The 17,296-nt window shown below is 50.8% G+C and overlaps 1 protein-coding gene across 3 annotated transcripts in view; it reads right to left on the bottom strand.

Moving 5' to 3' along the window:
* Positions 1-17,296, bottom strand: part of LOC137525465 (calcium-binding protein 5-like) — a 46,605-nt gene that overhangs the window by 2,565 nt on the left and 26,744 nt on the right. For all 3 annotated transcript variants that reach the window (XM_068246563.1, XM_068246564.1, XM_068246565.1), the window contains exon 5: positions 725-834. In XM_068246563.1, the coding sequence (XP_068102664.1) occupies positions 725-834 (110 nt within the window). The remainder of the gene's footprint in view (positions 1-724; positions 835-17,296) is intronic.

Genomic DNA, 17,296 nt, shown 5'->3' with positions numbered 1-17,296 from the left:
GTCAGACTGGATTAGTTCCATGCTTGTTTCAGGTGTGTGATTCAGCCACTACTGCAGCCAAAGAGATCAGCAGTGCTGCCAGGCAACTGGTGTTGCTTAAAAGGAAACATCCATATCCCTCTCAGTTTAGGCTCCCTTTAAAGAGAGTCTGAAGCCTAAAAAATTACCTCTTTTTGCTAGACAGTCCTGTTCAGTTATAAGACCATAGCTGAAATGCCGCATTCCCGCGGCAGAATGATCAATTAATACCCCCCTGAAATCCCCGGGGCAAAATTTGGGGCTCCTTCCGGGTAGAGACAGAGCTTTGTGCAATAGCTCTGCCTCTGCTCGCATCAATCTCCACCGATCTCCACCTCCTATCGCCCCTCTCAGTCTTCTTTCACTGAGAGGGGCTGGAGGAGGCAGAGATTGATGAGAGCAGAGACAGAACTATAGCGCAAAGCTCTGCCTCCCTCGGTCAGCAAAATCCACGACCTGGTAACTCGTGGAATTTTGTCCCGGGATTTCAGGGGTATTAACTGATCGTTCTGCCGCAGCTATGGAATTATTGCTGAACAGGACTGCCCAGTAAAAAGACGTGGTTTTTTTTAGGCTTCAGACTCTCTTTAAGCAAGAAAGCCTATCTCTGTTACTACTGCTTTCCCAGTGGTGTTTATGTGTATTCACAGTGGGTCGGGATTATCCACTCCCCTTCTGTCTCTTTCAGTCCAAACTCTTCTCTCACCTCTTTGAAGGCATCTCGGAGCTCCTTCATTCCAATCATCCCTGCCGTCTCCTCCAGCAGCTTCGGAGTCATCAGATCAACAAAGTCCTGGAAGTCTACCCGACCACCAACTGGAACAGGAAGTAATCAGAGAGGAGGAGGTCAATGGAGAAAAAGAAATCTAGAAGCAGGAAAGAGGATAAAGGATGCAGTGTGCTCACCAGGGCAGGGGCCCCAACTGTCCCGGATTCGGCGGGACGGTCACGGGTTGGGAGAGGGGTCCCGCTGTCACGGGATACCCCCCCTTGTGTCCCGGCAGGCAGAGAGAGAAAAAAAAAGATCGAGGCACCAGCCGCGCGGACAGCCGCTGAAGTGTAATGCGGCGGGGAGCACAGCCGACATCAGTCCTCCCTCTCCATCATGGCCCCCCGTGAGTCCCTTTGAAATGCAGAGAGATCGTGCGCAGGAGTGTTTAGCTTACATTACTGTTCGGTGACCGGCTTCCTACTTCCTGTTTCCCATGACGCGAAACAGGAAGTAGGAAGCCAGTCACCGAACAGTAATGTAAGCTAAACACTCCTGCGCACGATCTCTCTGCATTTCATAGGGACTCACGGGGGGCCATGATGGAGAGGGAGGACTGATGTCGGCTGTGCTCCCCGCCGCATTACACTTCAGCGGCTGTCCGCGCGGCTGGTGCCTCGATCTTTTTTTTTCTCTCTCTGCCTGCCGGGACACAAGGGGGGGTATCCCGTGACAGCGGGACCCCTCTCCCAACCCGTGACCGTCCCGCTGAATCCGGGGCGGTTGGGGCCCCTGCCTCTATCTTTTTTTTCCCTCTTCTGCCCACTGCCACCCTCCAATCGACCCCCACAGAGTGCCACGCACCCTCCAATCCCATAGTTCCCAACTGTCCCTTTTTCGGAGCCCTGTCCCTCTGTCCCCTTTTCACCCTCATTTGTCCCTCTTTCTATATAAATATGTATATTAATATGCCAAAAATGTGATTGACTCTAAACTTTATTTCCATCCTTTAAATTGATATATTAATAATTTTAAAATGTTACTATGAAGGACAATGACCCAGGATAGAAAGGACCACTGTGGTTTGAATTATAAAACAACATATTTTACTTATGAAATCTTTACGGTATGCGTGACTAGGGGCGTGGTGGGGCGTGATAAGGGGTGTGGCAGGGGCGTGGCTTAAGTGTCCCTTTTTCTCATCTCAAAAAGTTGGGAGGTATGCAGTTTCTAGGCTACTTAGCTCTTAGGGCGAGAGTGTTAAGATTAACATCCCCCCGACTCGGGCACATAATATATATGTAGCCAAATGTGTGCCCCCTCCCACCCCCCATAGGTAACAAGGTCTTCCCAGGACCACCCCTTAGTGGTGGGGGAAGGGGAGTAGCAGCAGGGGGGGGGGGGTAGTGTGAGAACAGAGCAGTAACAACTCACCTATCAGGACCCATACGCGGCCTTCTATCTTTTTCCTCCTTTGGATGCATCGCATTGGTAACAGTGCCCCCTGTGATGACGTGGCCGCATGTAGGGGGTGCTGTTACCAACAGGTGCTGTTATTAACATGACAGATGCGAAGGAGGAAGAAGATAAAGGCCCCTAAAAACAGTGCTGGTGCTCACACAAAACTATGCAAATGGGATGCTTAAACATATAATGTAAGATGCCAAAGCTTATCTAGCCTTCTGCTTCTGAGCAGCCCGCTCCATCATTGCAGTAGCTAATAGGGATGAGTGAACGAGACTGAAGAACTTGACTTTGCAGTGAATTGGGCCCAATTTTGCTGAAGCCCTGTTCACATCAGCTTTTAGCTGCAGATCTGACCATACGGTTCCGTTGTCCATTCCGCTGAACGGACAAAAAAATGCTGCAGGACCTAATTTCCCGGACCTTTTCGCTCAGCGGAAGGTTATGCAGCACAATAGGAACCTATGGAAGACTGACGTTTTACAGGCAGCACACTGGCTATAAAAACAGACCGATTTCCAGGATCCAGCTGGCCCGAAAAAACGCAGATGTGAACCGGGCCCTAGGGAGATTCTCACCACCGTTTAAGTGGACCTAAACTCTTGCACAGGACAGAAGGAAATTTGTGTCTAATCACTAGTTGTAATTTGATCTCCCCGCGTGTCACATGACTGCCATGGCAGATAAGCAGATAAGCCCATTTGAAAGCACAGGCTGTAAACAATACTGTATGTCTGCTTCCATGAAAGCAGGAAGTAGAAACCGTGCAGATTTATTTTAGAATTTGCATCAGCTGTAACACAGAAATGTTTTTGTTTAAAGGAACCCTGAGCAGAACTGTAAATCAAAACTTTCACTTACCTGGGGCTTCCTCCAGCCTACTGCGAGGTCCCCCAGCATCCTCCTGGCTCTTCTGCGGGTCCCGCTGGCGGCTCCGTTACCGGCGACACCCGGGCTGCGTGTCGGCCCGGCACTTCCTGGATTTGAATGCTTGGTGCCCATTTCGTGTTAGCAAGGCGGCCGACATAACAGTACTGCGCATGTGCGGTTCAGAGTTAGAAAAAGTCCTGTCAGGCCGGCAGACAGGGTGAAGCGTAGCGGTCGGCGTGATGATGGCGCCAAGCATTCAAATCTAGGAAGTGCGGGCCAACACGCGGCCCAGGTGTCGCCGATAACGGAGCCGCCAGCGGGACCCACAGAAGAGCCAGGAGTGCGCCTGGGGACCTCGCGGCCTACGGTGGGCTGGAGAAAGCCCCAGGTAAGTGAAAGTTTTGATTTATAGTTCTGCTCAGGGTCACTTTAAAGGTTATTATGTTGCTGTGTATCTTTTAGAGCAGAGAGGAGTTCTAAGTTCGGGTCCACTTTAAAATTGGCTTTGTATCCATTTTGTAAATCATGCCTTCTCAATTTTAGACACTAGGTGTCACCATTCAGATTGCATTTTCATGGGTCTTTTTTTAAAAAGCTATAGAACTGGTTTTTGCTGGGGATTCTCAAAAGATGTACCTCTCAGGTCAGTTGTAAAGTGGGATGACACACCATATTAACTGAAAATAAACATCCAATAAGTTATTTTGTCATTTAGCTCACCTATCCTGTTGTTTTTAGTGTTCATTGTCAGATTTAGGAAGAATGTGATATGGAAAAAAAAAACCAATATTCCTGCTGGTTTCCATCTTTGCCGTCTATCTGGGATGCCAAACATGACGTAGCTTCTGCCCTTTTCTTTTTTGTTTGTTTGTTCTTTTCTACCGAACATTATTTTTCTCTCCCTACTGCCACAGCATACTTCCACAACAATCATGACCTAGACATCAGGCTTAAATTGCTATATGAACTCTTCAAGAAGGTGGGGGTTGGGGGGGGGGAGTTCACAATTACAATTCACAATTCTGGTTATAGTGTACTTATCTTATCCAAAATACCAAATTGGAAAGCTTTCTGTTATTTGAATGCTGAGATAAGCTTGCTGTTGTGGCTAAAAAATAAAACCCTCCCACAATCCCCTTGCCATAGTTACGTAAAAGCATCCAGGCCAGGTAAAAAGAGAAAAAAAAGTGTGGACATATTGTGACGGTCGGGTTCACCAGCAGAACCACGCAAACTGCGCAATCATACAAAATTGCGCACAAAATCGGTTCTGGAGTACCCCTTTAAATTCATTAGCCTGCTTTTAGAAAACCAGTTGTCACGGACGGTTGCGGGGACGCAGGCGCGTCCTGGAACCGCCCGTGAAGAAAAGAACGATCGCACTCGATTCCTGCATCGATTGCGCCTCAGATCAATAGAACCAAGATTTGACGTGTAGTATCCCTATGCCTAGGAACAGCTGGGGGATCTGTCTTAGCTGAAGTGACAGCCTGGGGGGAAGGTGTTAATTAGCTTGGACATATTCCCTGTGGAAGGCACAATTCCCCTTTTGGTTCTGGGAACCAGGTGACACTTAGCTGATCTCATGGAGATGTTAATTAACCAAAGGATGCCTAGGTACAGCCAGGCAGGCTACGAATCCACGGGAGGTCTTGACGCTTTGCTCCCTAGTAAAGATCAAAGGAAAGTCAGCTGTTAGCAGCTAGAACACCTCCTGAATTAACCTGAGGCTCATGGCATAATCCATAACTTCCCAGATCTGTAATATTTCTGGGGTTCCTGAGATGGCAGCTTCACCAAACGTGGGGGAAGTGTAGCATGAGCCCCGGTGCTGGTTCTGAGGAAGTTTCAGAACATTCTGAGGTAAGGACTGCCAGTTAGGCAGTTTGAAAATGCCCTGATGATACCACAGGGGTCCCACCCCTCATGTCTGGTATCAGGGCGCTGGGTAAATCGAGACAGACCTGAAAATGTTAATAAATCTGCCCTGACCTGTACGGTTCTGTGAGATAGAGCCCATATATGGGTAGATATGATTTCTAGCCCCCAGGATAAGGGGAGGGCTCATCTCATCTTCTAAGGGGGTGTATGGCTCCCCGCCCTCACTCCCTCCTACTGAAGCAGGGGCATAAGAATGGCTGAGGACCCAAACTCAGTGTCCTCCACACTGAAACATCTTGAATTCATCAGATGCCAGCTTGAGGATATGCTGGCATCCACCTGGTCTGAACTCTGAACTCAAATTGAAACCCAGAACTCTGTTTTCCCACAAAAAGGACATCTTTCCAGGAACTAAGTATTTTTCTCCCTTCTTTTATTTTTCATACTGGCTATTACTGTTTTAATAATTGTTGATTTTAATAATTGTCTGTATATATTAATTATTTATATTGCGTGAATAAACGACTTTCTCCAAGTCATTCACTGTCTGCTACCCTGCTTATCAGCACACACAGAACTGATCCCGGGTCTCTGAAGATACGCTACTGTTTGTTTGTTGTTGGCTAGACAGAATATCGTGTGTTTAACCGTTTTATTCGCAGGATTAGTCAGTTAATGGGCTCCACGGTCCCATGGTAGCCGCGGTGGTGGCAGTTTACTCTGAACCAGTAGGTGACGTTGTAATTACCCGTGTCTCACAGGCTCCCTTCTGAGTTGTCTGCGGCTAATTCTTAACGGTTCCTGCGCATTGACTGCGACCAGAGTTCGCACGATCTGTGCGCTGGCACCGTTTAGAAGGCTAAGTGCGGTCAGCCACTAGGGTTCCTGTGACAGTGTTAGGCAGCGGTTGGGACCTGTGTTGTGCTGAAAGTATCTACGATAGCGCTAGCGCTATCGAGAAACGAACTAATTCGTTGGTGTAGCTGGAAGGCAATATATTTTTTATATATACAGAGAGACTGTGTAGCCAGTACCCCTCCCCAAAAGTTTTATTTTATTTGGCATGGAAATGTCCGGGAACTACAAGAAAATGTGCCTGGCGGACCTGCAAAATCTTTGCCAAGAGAGAGGCATTGATGTCGGCCGCAAGACACAACGGGACCTGGTAACGGAATTGTTTCAATGGGATACCCAGCAACTGCGGGAGCCGGGGGTGTCCGCTGAAGTGGATACCAGCCCATCTGACCCAAGTCAAGGGGAACCAGAGACTGAAGATTCTGCGCATACGGAGGTTGAGCATCCTGCGGGCCCTGCTGCAACCGTTACGCAGGAGAATGTCAGTGTGGACCCCAATCCCAGAGTTTCTGAAAGTACTCGCCTGGAACCGGCCAGTACTGGACTGTCCGTTTGTACTGATCCGCTAATGCAGCAGGCATTACAAAAGCTGATGGACACTGACCTGGACAAGTACCTGCAGTACATGCGTGAGGAGCGCCAAATGCGGGAGGAACGGGAGCGGCAAGCCGCTGCTGCTGCAGCCGCAGAACGCCACGCAGAGAGGGATGCCGCTGAGCGAGAACGGGAGCGCCAATCTGCAGAGGCGCGGGAGAGACGACAGCATGAGCTCAACATGGCAAAGGTTCAACAGGCCAGCCGGAGTTCACCGCCCAGCCTCCCTGCCGAAGGAGCTGCACCACCCGTAAGTGCAAAATTTAAATTTGCTAATATTGAGAAAGACACAGACATTGACTTGTTTTTGCGGTCTTTTGAAAAAGCATGCCGTCAGTATCGTCTGTCCCAAGACCAGTGGGCCAGACATCTGACACCTTTGCTGCGCTACAAAGCGCTTGATGCCTTCGCAGAATTGCCTGCGGAGAAGGATAATGATTATGCTGCTATAAAAGACGCTATCATTACTAAGTACCAGCTGACGCCAGAAGCCTATCGGAAAAAGTTCAGGGCCTGGCAGAAAAAGCCTTCTGATTCGTACCGAGATGTGGCCAGCAGCTTGCTCACCACACTCCGCCAGTGGACACTAGGCCTCACCAAAGGGTCTTATGATGTCCTGGAGGACTTGATAGTCCTGGAACAATTTCTGAACATTTGCCCTGCTGATGTACGACAATTTGTGCTAGAACGCAAGCCGGCTTCAGCAACTGTCGCTGCAGACCTTGCTGAGACTTTTGCAACTACCCGGGTGGCTGATACCCGCAGGACTGTCCCATCCAGCTGGAGAGGAGGTCAGCCCAATACTCTGGCAGACTCTCCTGCCCCTGTGAGCCGTCAGCCACAGAGGCCACCCAGCGCAGCTGCTGCACCCAGGCCTGCAGCGCCTGGAGAGGTCACCTGTCACTACTGCCGCCAGCCCGGACACATGAAGTTCGACTGCCCGGAGCGGAGACAGACACCACCAGCACCTGGATCATCTGCATCACCTGCACCTCACCCACAGCAGAGGCAACCCGCCAGCGAACCACAGCCTGGATCATCAGATTTTGTCCTGTTTGCCCGCGGAAAGGAAATCCGCGACCGAACCGACCAGCAGCAACTTGTTAGAGTGAACGGCAAAGTTGTCACCGGATTCCGAGACACCGGAGCTGACATCACGTTAGTTCACTCACACCTTGTACCAAAGGAAAGCATCAGCTCCAGCCGATCCCTTGCCCTTACTGGAGTAGAGGGCACCCTTTTCCACATAGCCCACGCAAAAGTGAAGCTGGATTGGGGAGTGGGAGGAGTCCAAGAACGGGTTGTTGGGGTTATGAAGGATCTCCCAGTCCCTGTGTTGCTAGGGACTGATTTGGGCAAGCTTGTGTCCTACTATGAACCTGCCACGACCACCTTGTCGCTCACGGAAGGAGACAGACTCTCCACCCACCACCAGGTACTTTATACACTTGGGGGAGCACCAGGGGGAGGTGGGTTGAATGTGCCCAGTTCAAGGGTACCAGGTTCAATAGTGCCTGCTTCAAAGGCACCTGAGTTTGATGTACAGACTGTCTGTTGTGATGATGCTGTAGCTGTACCTGAGTTTACTGTACAACCTGTCTGTAATGAAAAAATGTCTATACCTGTCAATGTCATTACTGCATGCAATGATGATTTGAGTAATGTCCGTCTGTGCCATTCTGACAGTGTACCTGTGCTAGCAGTACCACGCAGCTGCACTGCTCAGAACCCGAGCTCAGAACAGGTGGAGGGGGTTCCGGCCTCCTCCCCCTCCTCTGACCGCAGGGATGAGACTTTTCAGCCGCTGGCCTCGTGTGACATGAGCCAGTTGGCTGAAACTGACAGCGCCATATTCTCAGCCGCACTACAAAGTGACCCAAGCCTGGAGGTGCTCAGGCAGCAAGCCGCTGAGCCCCTCGCAGACGGGGCCGCTTTCAAGGTGTACTGGGAAGGTGGGAGACTGTACAGTGAGTCTGTACAGCCCCCTACAGGTAGATCCCACGCGAATACCAAGTGGCTTGTGGTCCCGAGTGCGTTCAGGGGACATGTGCTGAAATCCGCACATGGTAATCCTCTGACAGGGCACTCGGGTGTCCGCAAGACACTCGCCGGTATTCGGAACCAGTTTTATTGGCCCCGGATGAACAGGGATGTAGCAAACTACTGCAGGGCATGTGCCGTCTGTCAGGAGCTGGGAAGGTCCAGGGATTCCCGCGGGGTTCCTTTAGGTCCACAGCCACTCAGCAGGGGAACCCTGCGTGGGCTGGCTGTTGACCTAACCAACCCACTGCCCGTTGTCAGCAGTCCCGGCAGACACCACGTCCGACTGCAGTGGCGCAAACGCCCTGTCCAGAACGGTCCATGTTGGGTCAACCCTGAGGGTAGCAGACCGCGACCGGTCCAGGGGAACCGAACCACAGGCTCCAATAGGTTTTCCCGCCGTACCGGCAACTCGAGGCCCGTCAGCCAGGTTAGCGGCGCCGCCACACATCGTGCGGATGAGTGGCTAAGCCGCGGACAAGGGGGAGGGCTGTCACGGACGGTTGCGGGGACGCAGGCGCGTCCTGGAACCGCCCGTGAAGAAAAGAACGATCGCACTCGATTCCTGCATCGATTGCGCCTCAGATCAATAGAACCAAGATTTGACGTGTAGTATCCCTATGCCTAGGAACAGCTGGGGGATCTGTCTTAGCTGAAGTGACAGCCTGGGGGGAAGGTGTTAATTAGCTTGGACATATTCCCTGTGGAAGGCACAATTCCCCTTTTGGTTCTGGGAACCAGGTGACACTTAGCTGATCTCATGGAGATGTTAATTAACCAAAGGATGCCTAGGTACAGCCAGGCAGGCTACGAATCCACGGGAGGTCTTGACGCTTTGCTCCCTAGTAAAGATCAAAGGAAAGTCAGCTGTTAGCAGCTAGAACACCTCCTGAATTAACCTGAGGCTCATGGCATAATCCATAACTTCCCAGATCTGTAATATTTCTGGGGTTCCTGAGATGGCAGCTTCACCAAACGTGGGGGAAGTGTAGCATGAGCCCCGGTGCTGGTTCTGAGGAAGTTTCAGAACATTCTGAGGTAAGGACTGCCAGTTAGGCAGTTTGAAAATGCCCTGATGATACCACAGGGGTCCCACCCCTCATGTCTGGTATCAGGGCGCTGGGTAAATCGAGACAGACCTGAAAATGTTAATAAATCTGCCCTGACCTGTACGGTTCTGTGAGATAGAGCCCATATATGGGTAGATATGATTTCTAGCCCCCAGGATAAGGGGAGGGCTCATCTCATCTTCTAAGGGGGTGTATGGCTCCCCGCCCTCACTCCCTCCTACTGAAGCAGGGGCATAAGAATGGCTGAGGACCCAAACTCAGTGTCCTCCACACTGAAACATCTTGAATTCATCAGATGCCAGCTTGAGGATATGCTGGCATCCACCTGGTCTGAACTCTGAACTCAAATTGAAACCCAGAACTCTGTTTTCCCACAAAAAGGACATCTTTCCAGGAACTAAGTATTTTTCTCCCTTCTTTTATTTTTCATACTGGCTATTACTGTTTTAATAATTGTTGATTTTAATAATTGTCTGTATATATTAATTATTTATATTGCGTGAATAAACGACTTTCTCCAAGTCATTCACTGTCTGCTACCCTGCTTATCAGCACACACAGAACTGATCCCGGGTCTCTGAAGATACGCTACTGTTTGTTTGTTGTTGGCTAGACAGAATATCGTGTGTTTAACCGTTTTATTCGCAGGATTAGTCAGTTAATGGGCTCCACGGTCCCATGGTAGCCGCGGTGGTGGCAGTTTACTCTGAACCAGTAGGTGACGTTGTAATTACCCGTGTCTCACAGGCTCCCTTCTGAGTTGTCTGCGGCTAATTCTTAACGGTTCCTGCGCATTGACTGCGACCAGAGTTCGCACGATCTGTGCGCTGGCACCGTTTAGAAGGCTAAGTGCGGTCAGCCACTAGGGTTCCTGTGACAGTGTTAGGCAGCGGTTGGGACCTGTGTTGTGCTGAAAGTATCTACGATAGCGCTAGCGCTATCGAGAAACGAACTAATTCGTTGGTGTAGCTGGAAGGCAATATATTTTTTATATATACAGAGAGACTGTGTAGCCAGTACCCCTCCCCAAAAGTTTTATTTTATTTGGCATGGAAATGTCCGGGAACTACAAGAAAATGTGCCTGGCGGACCTGCAAAATCTTTGCCAAGAGAGAGGCATTGATGTCGGCCGCAAGACACAACGGGACCTGGTAACGGAATTGTTTCAATGGGATACCCAGCAACTGCGGGAGCCGGGGGTGTCCGCTGAAGTGGATACCAGCCCATCTGACCCAAGTCAAGGGGAACCAGAGACTGAAGATTCTGCGCATACGGAGGTTGAGCATCCTGCGGGCCCTGCTGCAACCGTTACGCAGGAGAATGTCAGTGTGGACCCCAATCCCAGAGTTTCTGAAAGTACTCGCCTGGAACCGGCCAGTACTGGACTGTCCGTTTGTACTGATCCGCTAATGCAGCAGGCATTACAAAAGCTGATGGACACTGACCTGGACAAGTACCTGCAGTACATGCGTGAGGAGCGCCAAATGCGGGAGGAACGGGAGCGGCAAGCCGCTGCTGCTGCAGCCGCAGAACGCCACGCAGAGAGGGATGCCGCTGAGCGAGAACGGGAGCGCCAATCTGCAGAGGCGCGGGAGAGACGACAGCATGAGCTCAACATGGCAAAGGTTCAACAGGCCAGCCGGAGTTCACCGCCCAGCCTCCCTGCCGAAGGAGCTGCACCACCCGTAAGTGCAAAATTTAAATTTGCTAATATTGAGAAAGACACAGACATTGACTTGTTTTTGCGGTCTTTTGAAAAAGCATGCCGTCAGTATCGTCTGTCCCAAGACCAGTGGGCCAGACATCTGACACCTTTGCTGCGCTACAAAGCGCTTGATGCCTTCGCAGAATTGCCTGCGGAGAAGGATAATGATTATGCTGCTATAAAAGACGCTATCATTACTAAGTACCAGCTGACGCCAGAAGCCTATCGGAAAAAGTTCAGGGCCTGGCAGAAAAAGCCTTCTGATTCGTACCGAGATGTGGCCAGCAGCTTGCTCACCACACTCCGCCAGTGGACACTAGGCCTCACCAAAGGGTCTTATGATGTCCTGGAGGACTTGATAGTCCTGGAACAATTTCTGAACATTTGCCCTGCTGATGTACGACAATTTGTGCTAGAACGCAAGCCGGCTTCAGCAACTGTCGCTGCAGACCTTGCTGAGACTTTTGCAACTACCCGGGTGGCTGATACCCGCAGGACTGTCCCATCCAGCTGGAGAGGAGGTCAGCCCAATACTCTGGCAGACTCTCCTGCCCCTGTGAGCCGTCAGCCACAGAGGCCACCCAGCGCAGCTGCTGCACCCAGGCCTGCAGCGCCTGGAGAGGTCACCTGTCACTACTGCCGCCAGCCCGGACACATGAAGTTCGACTGCCCGGAGCGGAGACAGACACCACCAGCACCTGGATCATCTGCATCACCTGCACCTCACCCACAGCAGAGGCAACCCGCCAGCGAACCACAGCCTGGATCATCAGATTTTGTCCTGTTTGCCCGCGGAAAGGAAATCCGCGACCGAACCGACCAGCAGCAACTTGTTAGAGTGAACGGCAAAGTTGTCACCGGATTCCGAGACACCGGAGCTGACATCACGTTAGTTCACTCACACCTTGTACCAAAGGAAAGCATCAGCTCCAGCCGATCCCTTGCCCTTACTGGAGTAGAGGGCACCCTTTTCCACATAGCCCACGCAAAAGTGAAGCTGGATTGGGGAGTGGGAGGAGTCCAAGAACGGGTTGTTGGGGTTATGAAGGATCTCCCAGTCCCTGTGTTGCTAGGGACTGATTTGGGCAAGCTTGTGTCCTACTATGAACCTGCCACGACCACCTTGTCGCTCACGGAAGGAGACAGACTCTCCACCCACCACCAGGTACTTTATACACTTGGGGGAGCACCAGGGGGAGGTGGGTTGAATGTGCCCAGTTCAAGGGTACCAGGTTCAATAGTGCCTGCTTCAAAGGCACCTGAGTTTGATGTACAGACTGTCTGTTGTGATGATGCTGTAGCTGTACCTGAGTTTACTGTACAACCTGTCTGTAATGAAAAAATGTCTATACCTGTCAATGTCATTACTGCATGCAATGATGATTTGAGTAATGTCCGTCTGTGCCATTCTGACAGTGTACCTGTGCTAGCAGTACCACGCAGCTGCACTGCTCAGAACCCGAGCTCAGAACAGGTGGAGGGGGTTCCGGCCTCCTCCCCCTCCTCTGACCGCAGGGATGAGACTTTTTAGCCGCTGGCCTCGTGTGACATGAGCCAGTTGGCTGAAACTGACAGCGCCATATTCTCAGCCGCACTACAAAGTGACCCAAGCCTGGAGGTGCTCAGGCAGCAAGCCGCTGAGCCCCTCGCAGACGGGGCCGCTTTCAAGGTGTACTGGGAAGGTGGGAGACTGTACAGTGAGTCTGTACAGCCCCCTACAGGTAGATCCCACGCGAATACCAAGTGGCTTGTGGTCCCGAGTGCGTTCAGGGGACATGTGCTGAAATCCGCACATGGTAATCCTCTGACAGGGCACTCGGGTGTCCGCAAGACACTCGCCGGTATTCGGAACCAGTTTTATTGGCCCCGGATGAACAGGGATGTAGCAAACTACTGCAGGGCATGTGCCGTCTGTCAGGAGCTGGGAAGGTCCAGGGATTCCCGCGGGGTTCCTTTAGGTCCACAGCCACTCAGCAGGGGAACCCTGCGTGGGCTGGCTGTTGACCTAACCAACCCACTGCCCGTTGTCAGCAGTCCCGGCAGACACCACGTCCGACTGCAGTGGCGCAAACGCCCTGTCCAGAACGGTCCATGTTGGGTCAACCCTGAGGGTAGCAGACCGCGACCGGTCCAGGGGAACCGAGCCACAGGCTCCAATAGGTTTTCCCGCCGTACCGGCAACTCGAGGCCCGTCAGCCAGGTTAGCGGCGCCGCCACACATCGTGCGGATGAGTGGCTAAGCCGCGGACAAGGGGGAGGGCTGTCACGGACGGTTGCGGGGACGCAGGCGCGTCCTGGAACCGCCCGTGAAGAAAAGAACGATCGCACTCGATTCCTGCATCGATTGCGCCTCAGATCAATAGAACCAAGATTTGACGTGTAGTATCCCTATGCCTAGGAACAGCTGGGGGATCTGTCTTAGCTGAAGTGACAGCCTGGGGGGAAGGTGTTAATTAGCTTGGACATATTCCCTGTGGAAGGCACAATTCCCCTTTTGGTTCTGGGAACCAGGTGACACTTAGCTGATCTCATGGAGATGTTAATTAACCAAAGGATGCCTAGGTACAGCCAGGCAGGCTACGAATCCACGGGAGGTCTTGACGCTTTGCTCCCTAGTAAAGATCAAAGGAAAGTCAGCTGTTAGCAGCTAGAACACCTCCTGAATTAACCTGAGGCTCATGGCATAATCCATAACTTCCCAGATCTGTAATATTTCTGGGGTTCCTGAGATGGCAGCTTCACCAAACGTGGGGGAAGTGTAGCATGAGCCCCGGTGCTGGTTCTGAGGAAGTTTCAGAACATTCTGAGGTAAGTGTTATACAGAGGCGCCAACAGAGTAAAAAGATTGCCAATTAAAATCAATAAAATTGTGGGCGGTAGGGGTGAACCTCCTCGTCCAACAACAACACACACTAGTGCAATTTTGTGTATAAATAAAACATATTTAATAATACTCCCAATAAAATGTACAGTTTGCAACGCGTTTCACGGGTCCCAAGCCCGCCTCCTCAGGCAAAAAACTTCTACAGTAGGAGCAACAGTATCCTAGTGTGGACGAGTGTGGCGCCTAGGCAAAGGCGCCACACTCGTCCACACTAGGATACTGTTGCTCCTACTGTAGAAGTTTTTTGCCTGAGGAGGCGGGCTTGGGACCCGTGAAACGCGTTGCAAACTGTACATTTTATTGGGAGTATTATTAAATATGTTTTATTTATACACAAAATTGCACTAGTGTGTGTTGTTGTTGGACGAGGAGGTTCACCCCTACCGCCCACAATTTTATTGATTTTAATTGGCAATCTTTTTACTCTGTTGGCGCCTCTGTATAACACATTACGATTGATCCACCTGGTGGATGGGCTTTTTGCCCTCTTTTTCCTGCCTGCGGAGAGCGACTTTTTTTAACCTGGGCGGGGACAGGTCTAATCTCCTCGTCCGCTATTTAAGTGGTTGCCTGGATCCGGCAACCCAGACTTGTGAGTATAGTTCTTATCATTTTTTATGCCAACTGTATCACAGTAATACACTATCGGGGGCTCTCGATTGTCTTTTCTTCTTCCCTTATTCTGAGGTAAGGACTGCCAGTTAGGCAGTTTGAAAATGCCCTGATGATACCACAGGGGTCCCACCCCTCATGTCTGGTATCAGGGCGCTGGGTAAATCGAGACAGACCTGAAAATGTTAATAAATCTGCCCTGACCTGTACGGTTCTGTGAGATAGAGCCCATATATGGGTAGATATGATTTCTAGCCCCCAGGATAAGGGGAGGGCTCATCTCATCTTCTAAGGGGGTGTATGGCTCCCCGCCCTCACTCCCTCCTACTGAAGCAGGGGCATAAGAATGGCTGAGGACCCAAACTCAGTGTCCTCCACACTGAAACATCTTGAATTCATCAGATGCCAGCTTGAGGATATGCTGGCATCCACCTGGTCTGAACTCTGAACTCAAATTGAAACCCAGAACTCTGTTTTCCCACAAAAAGGACATCTTTCCAGGAACTAAGTATTTTTCTCCCTTCTTTTATTTTTCATACTGGCTATTACTGTTTTAATAATTGTTGATTTTAATAATTGTCTGTATATATTAATTATTTATATTGCGTGAATAAACGACTTTCTCCAAGTCATTCACTGTCTGCTACCCTGCTTATCAGCACACACAGAACTGATCCCGGGTCTCTGAAGATACGCTACTGTTTGTTTGTTGTTGGCTAGACAGAATATCGTGTGTTTAACCGTTTTATTCGCAGGATTAGTCAGTTAATGGGCTCCACGGTCCCATGGTAGCCGCGGTGGTGGCAGTTTACTCTGAACCAGTAGGTGACGTTGTAATTACCCGTGTCTCACAGGCTCCCTTCTGAGTTGTCTGCGGCTAATTCTTAACGGTTCCTGCGCATTGACTGCGACCAGAGTTCGCACGATCTGTGCGCTGGCACCGTTTAGAAGGCTAAGTGCGGTCAGCCACTAGGGTTCCTGTGACACCAGTGTTTTTCCATCTCACAACCCCTGCACTGGGGGGATGTGAATGTTTGTTTATGCTCCCCTGAGAGCAGCAATAAACCCTAAAACCAGAGCCATTCACATAGCTCACAAATCTACTTCAAAGGTGATACTAGCTAGGCCTGGACAAACAGGCCGGGTCGTAAACTCATTAGGACCAAAGCCGGATTAAGGCTAAATGGGGCCCTAAGCAAAGTAACTGATTTGCCCCCCCCTCCCATCATGTCGTAATAGAATCAGAGAATGCAGCTGCACAGCAACATGCCACACACACCGGGGCAAACGAGCTACTGGTTGCTATAGGCAACAGCCCGCTTTCCTCTGTGGGTGCACAATGCAGGGAATAGCAGCGGCAAAATGCAGAGTGAGAGATGAATGGCTGGGACATTTGCACTCAGGGGCTGGGGCACCCCTGTGAAGAGGGCGCCAGATATCACAGCAGCAGCACTTTCCCCCTGCATCTCCAGCCTGGCAATAGCAGAAAGCTCTGGACACCACCAAACCGGAAGCCAATCCCCAGACAGAATTACATAACCACCCTCACCACCGAACAACCGATTTCCTCCCAAACTAGACAGCCACCATGCAGCCTCCATCCCAGTGAATACGATAGTCCAGCAGAGAAGGCAGCCGCAGCGGGGGAGAATGACAGCACCAGATGGCTCGCATTCACCTATTGCGACCCAAGCAATAGAGGTCCCGTCATCCGGAGCCCATCTGTCTCCTCTAGAGTGCTGCCGCTCTGTTACTACTACTATTACTACTTCCTGCTTCCTGTCTGATCTGAGAATCAGGAAGTTCAGAGCGAGCGGCTGCACTGTAGAAGAGACAGATGGGTTTCAGATGAGGGGATCTCTATCGCTTGGATCATGGATAGGTGAGTGAGCGTTTGCCATCTGCTGCTATCATTCTTACTGCAGCTGTGGTTCTCTGTGGGAAGGGAGGGAGGAGTGGGCAGCGGCAGAGCGCACAGTAGCAGGAGGGGGACCTAGGAGGAGAGCCTGGCTCTGAAGACAATCAGCAGCGCACGGCATCATTTGACAAGACAAGACAAATAATATTTATATCGCGCTTTTCTCCTGGCGGACTCAAAGCGCCAGAGCTGCAGCCACTAGGATGCGCTCTATAGGCAGTAGCAGTGTTATAGAGACTTGCCTAAGGTCTCCTACTGAATAGGTGCTGGCTTACTGAACAGGCAGAGCCAAGATTCGAACCCTGGTCTCCTGTGTCAGAGGCAGAGCCCTTAAAGGGACTCCGAGCAGTGCCTGTGGGTATGCCTTTAAGCATACCGACAACTAATTAATTACATCCTCACACCTACCAGCATGATGTTTGTAATTATATCCCCCAGGGTTCCTTATATTTCATTGCATTGTGCTGAATCGAGCTGCCGGCTTTGGAGAAAAGTCGTCCTGTGTAATACAATGTAACTATGGAAAGATGCATATCATTTTGAAGCTGTAAGGCTTGGTGGTGTATTCTCCACAGTCAGCATGCAACGCATGAGCTGGCGTGGAGGAGGTACACACACCAGCACAAGGAAACAGGCTATCCCTAGTATAGTGGAGGGGAGGACTGACTCCAATAGG

Source organism: Hyperolius riggenbachi, chromosome 7 (genome assembly GCF_040937935.1).
Source record: "Hyperolius riggenbachi isolate aHypRig1 chromosome 7, aHypRig1.pri, whole genome shotgun sequence".
NCBI classification, from domain to species: Eukaryota; Metazoa; Chordata; class Amphibia; order Anura; family Hyperoliidae; genus Hyperolius; species Hyperolius riggenbachi.
Note: the sequence above shows the minus strand (reverse complement) of the source record. Positions and strands in the feature narration are given on the sequence as shown.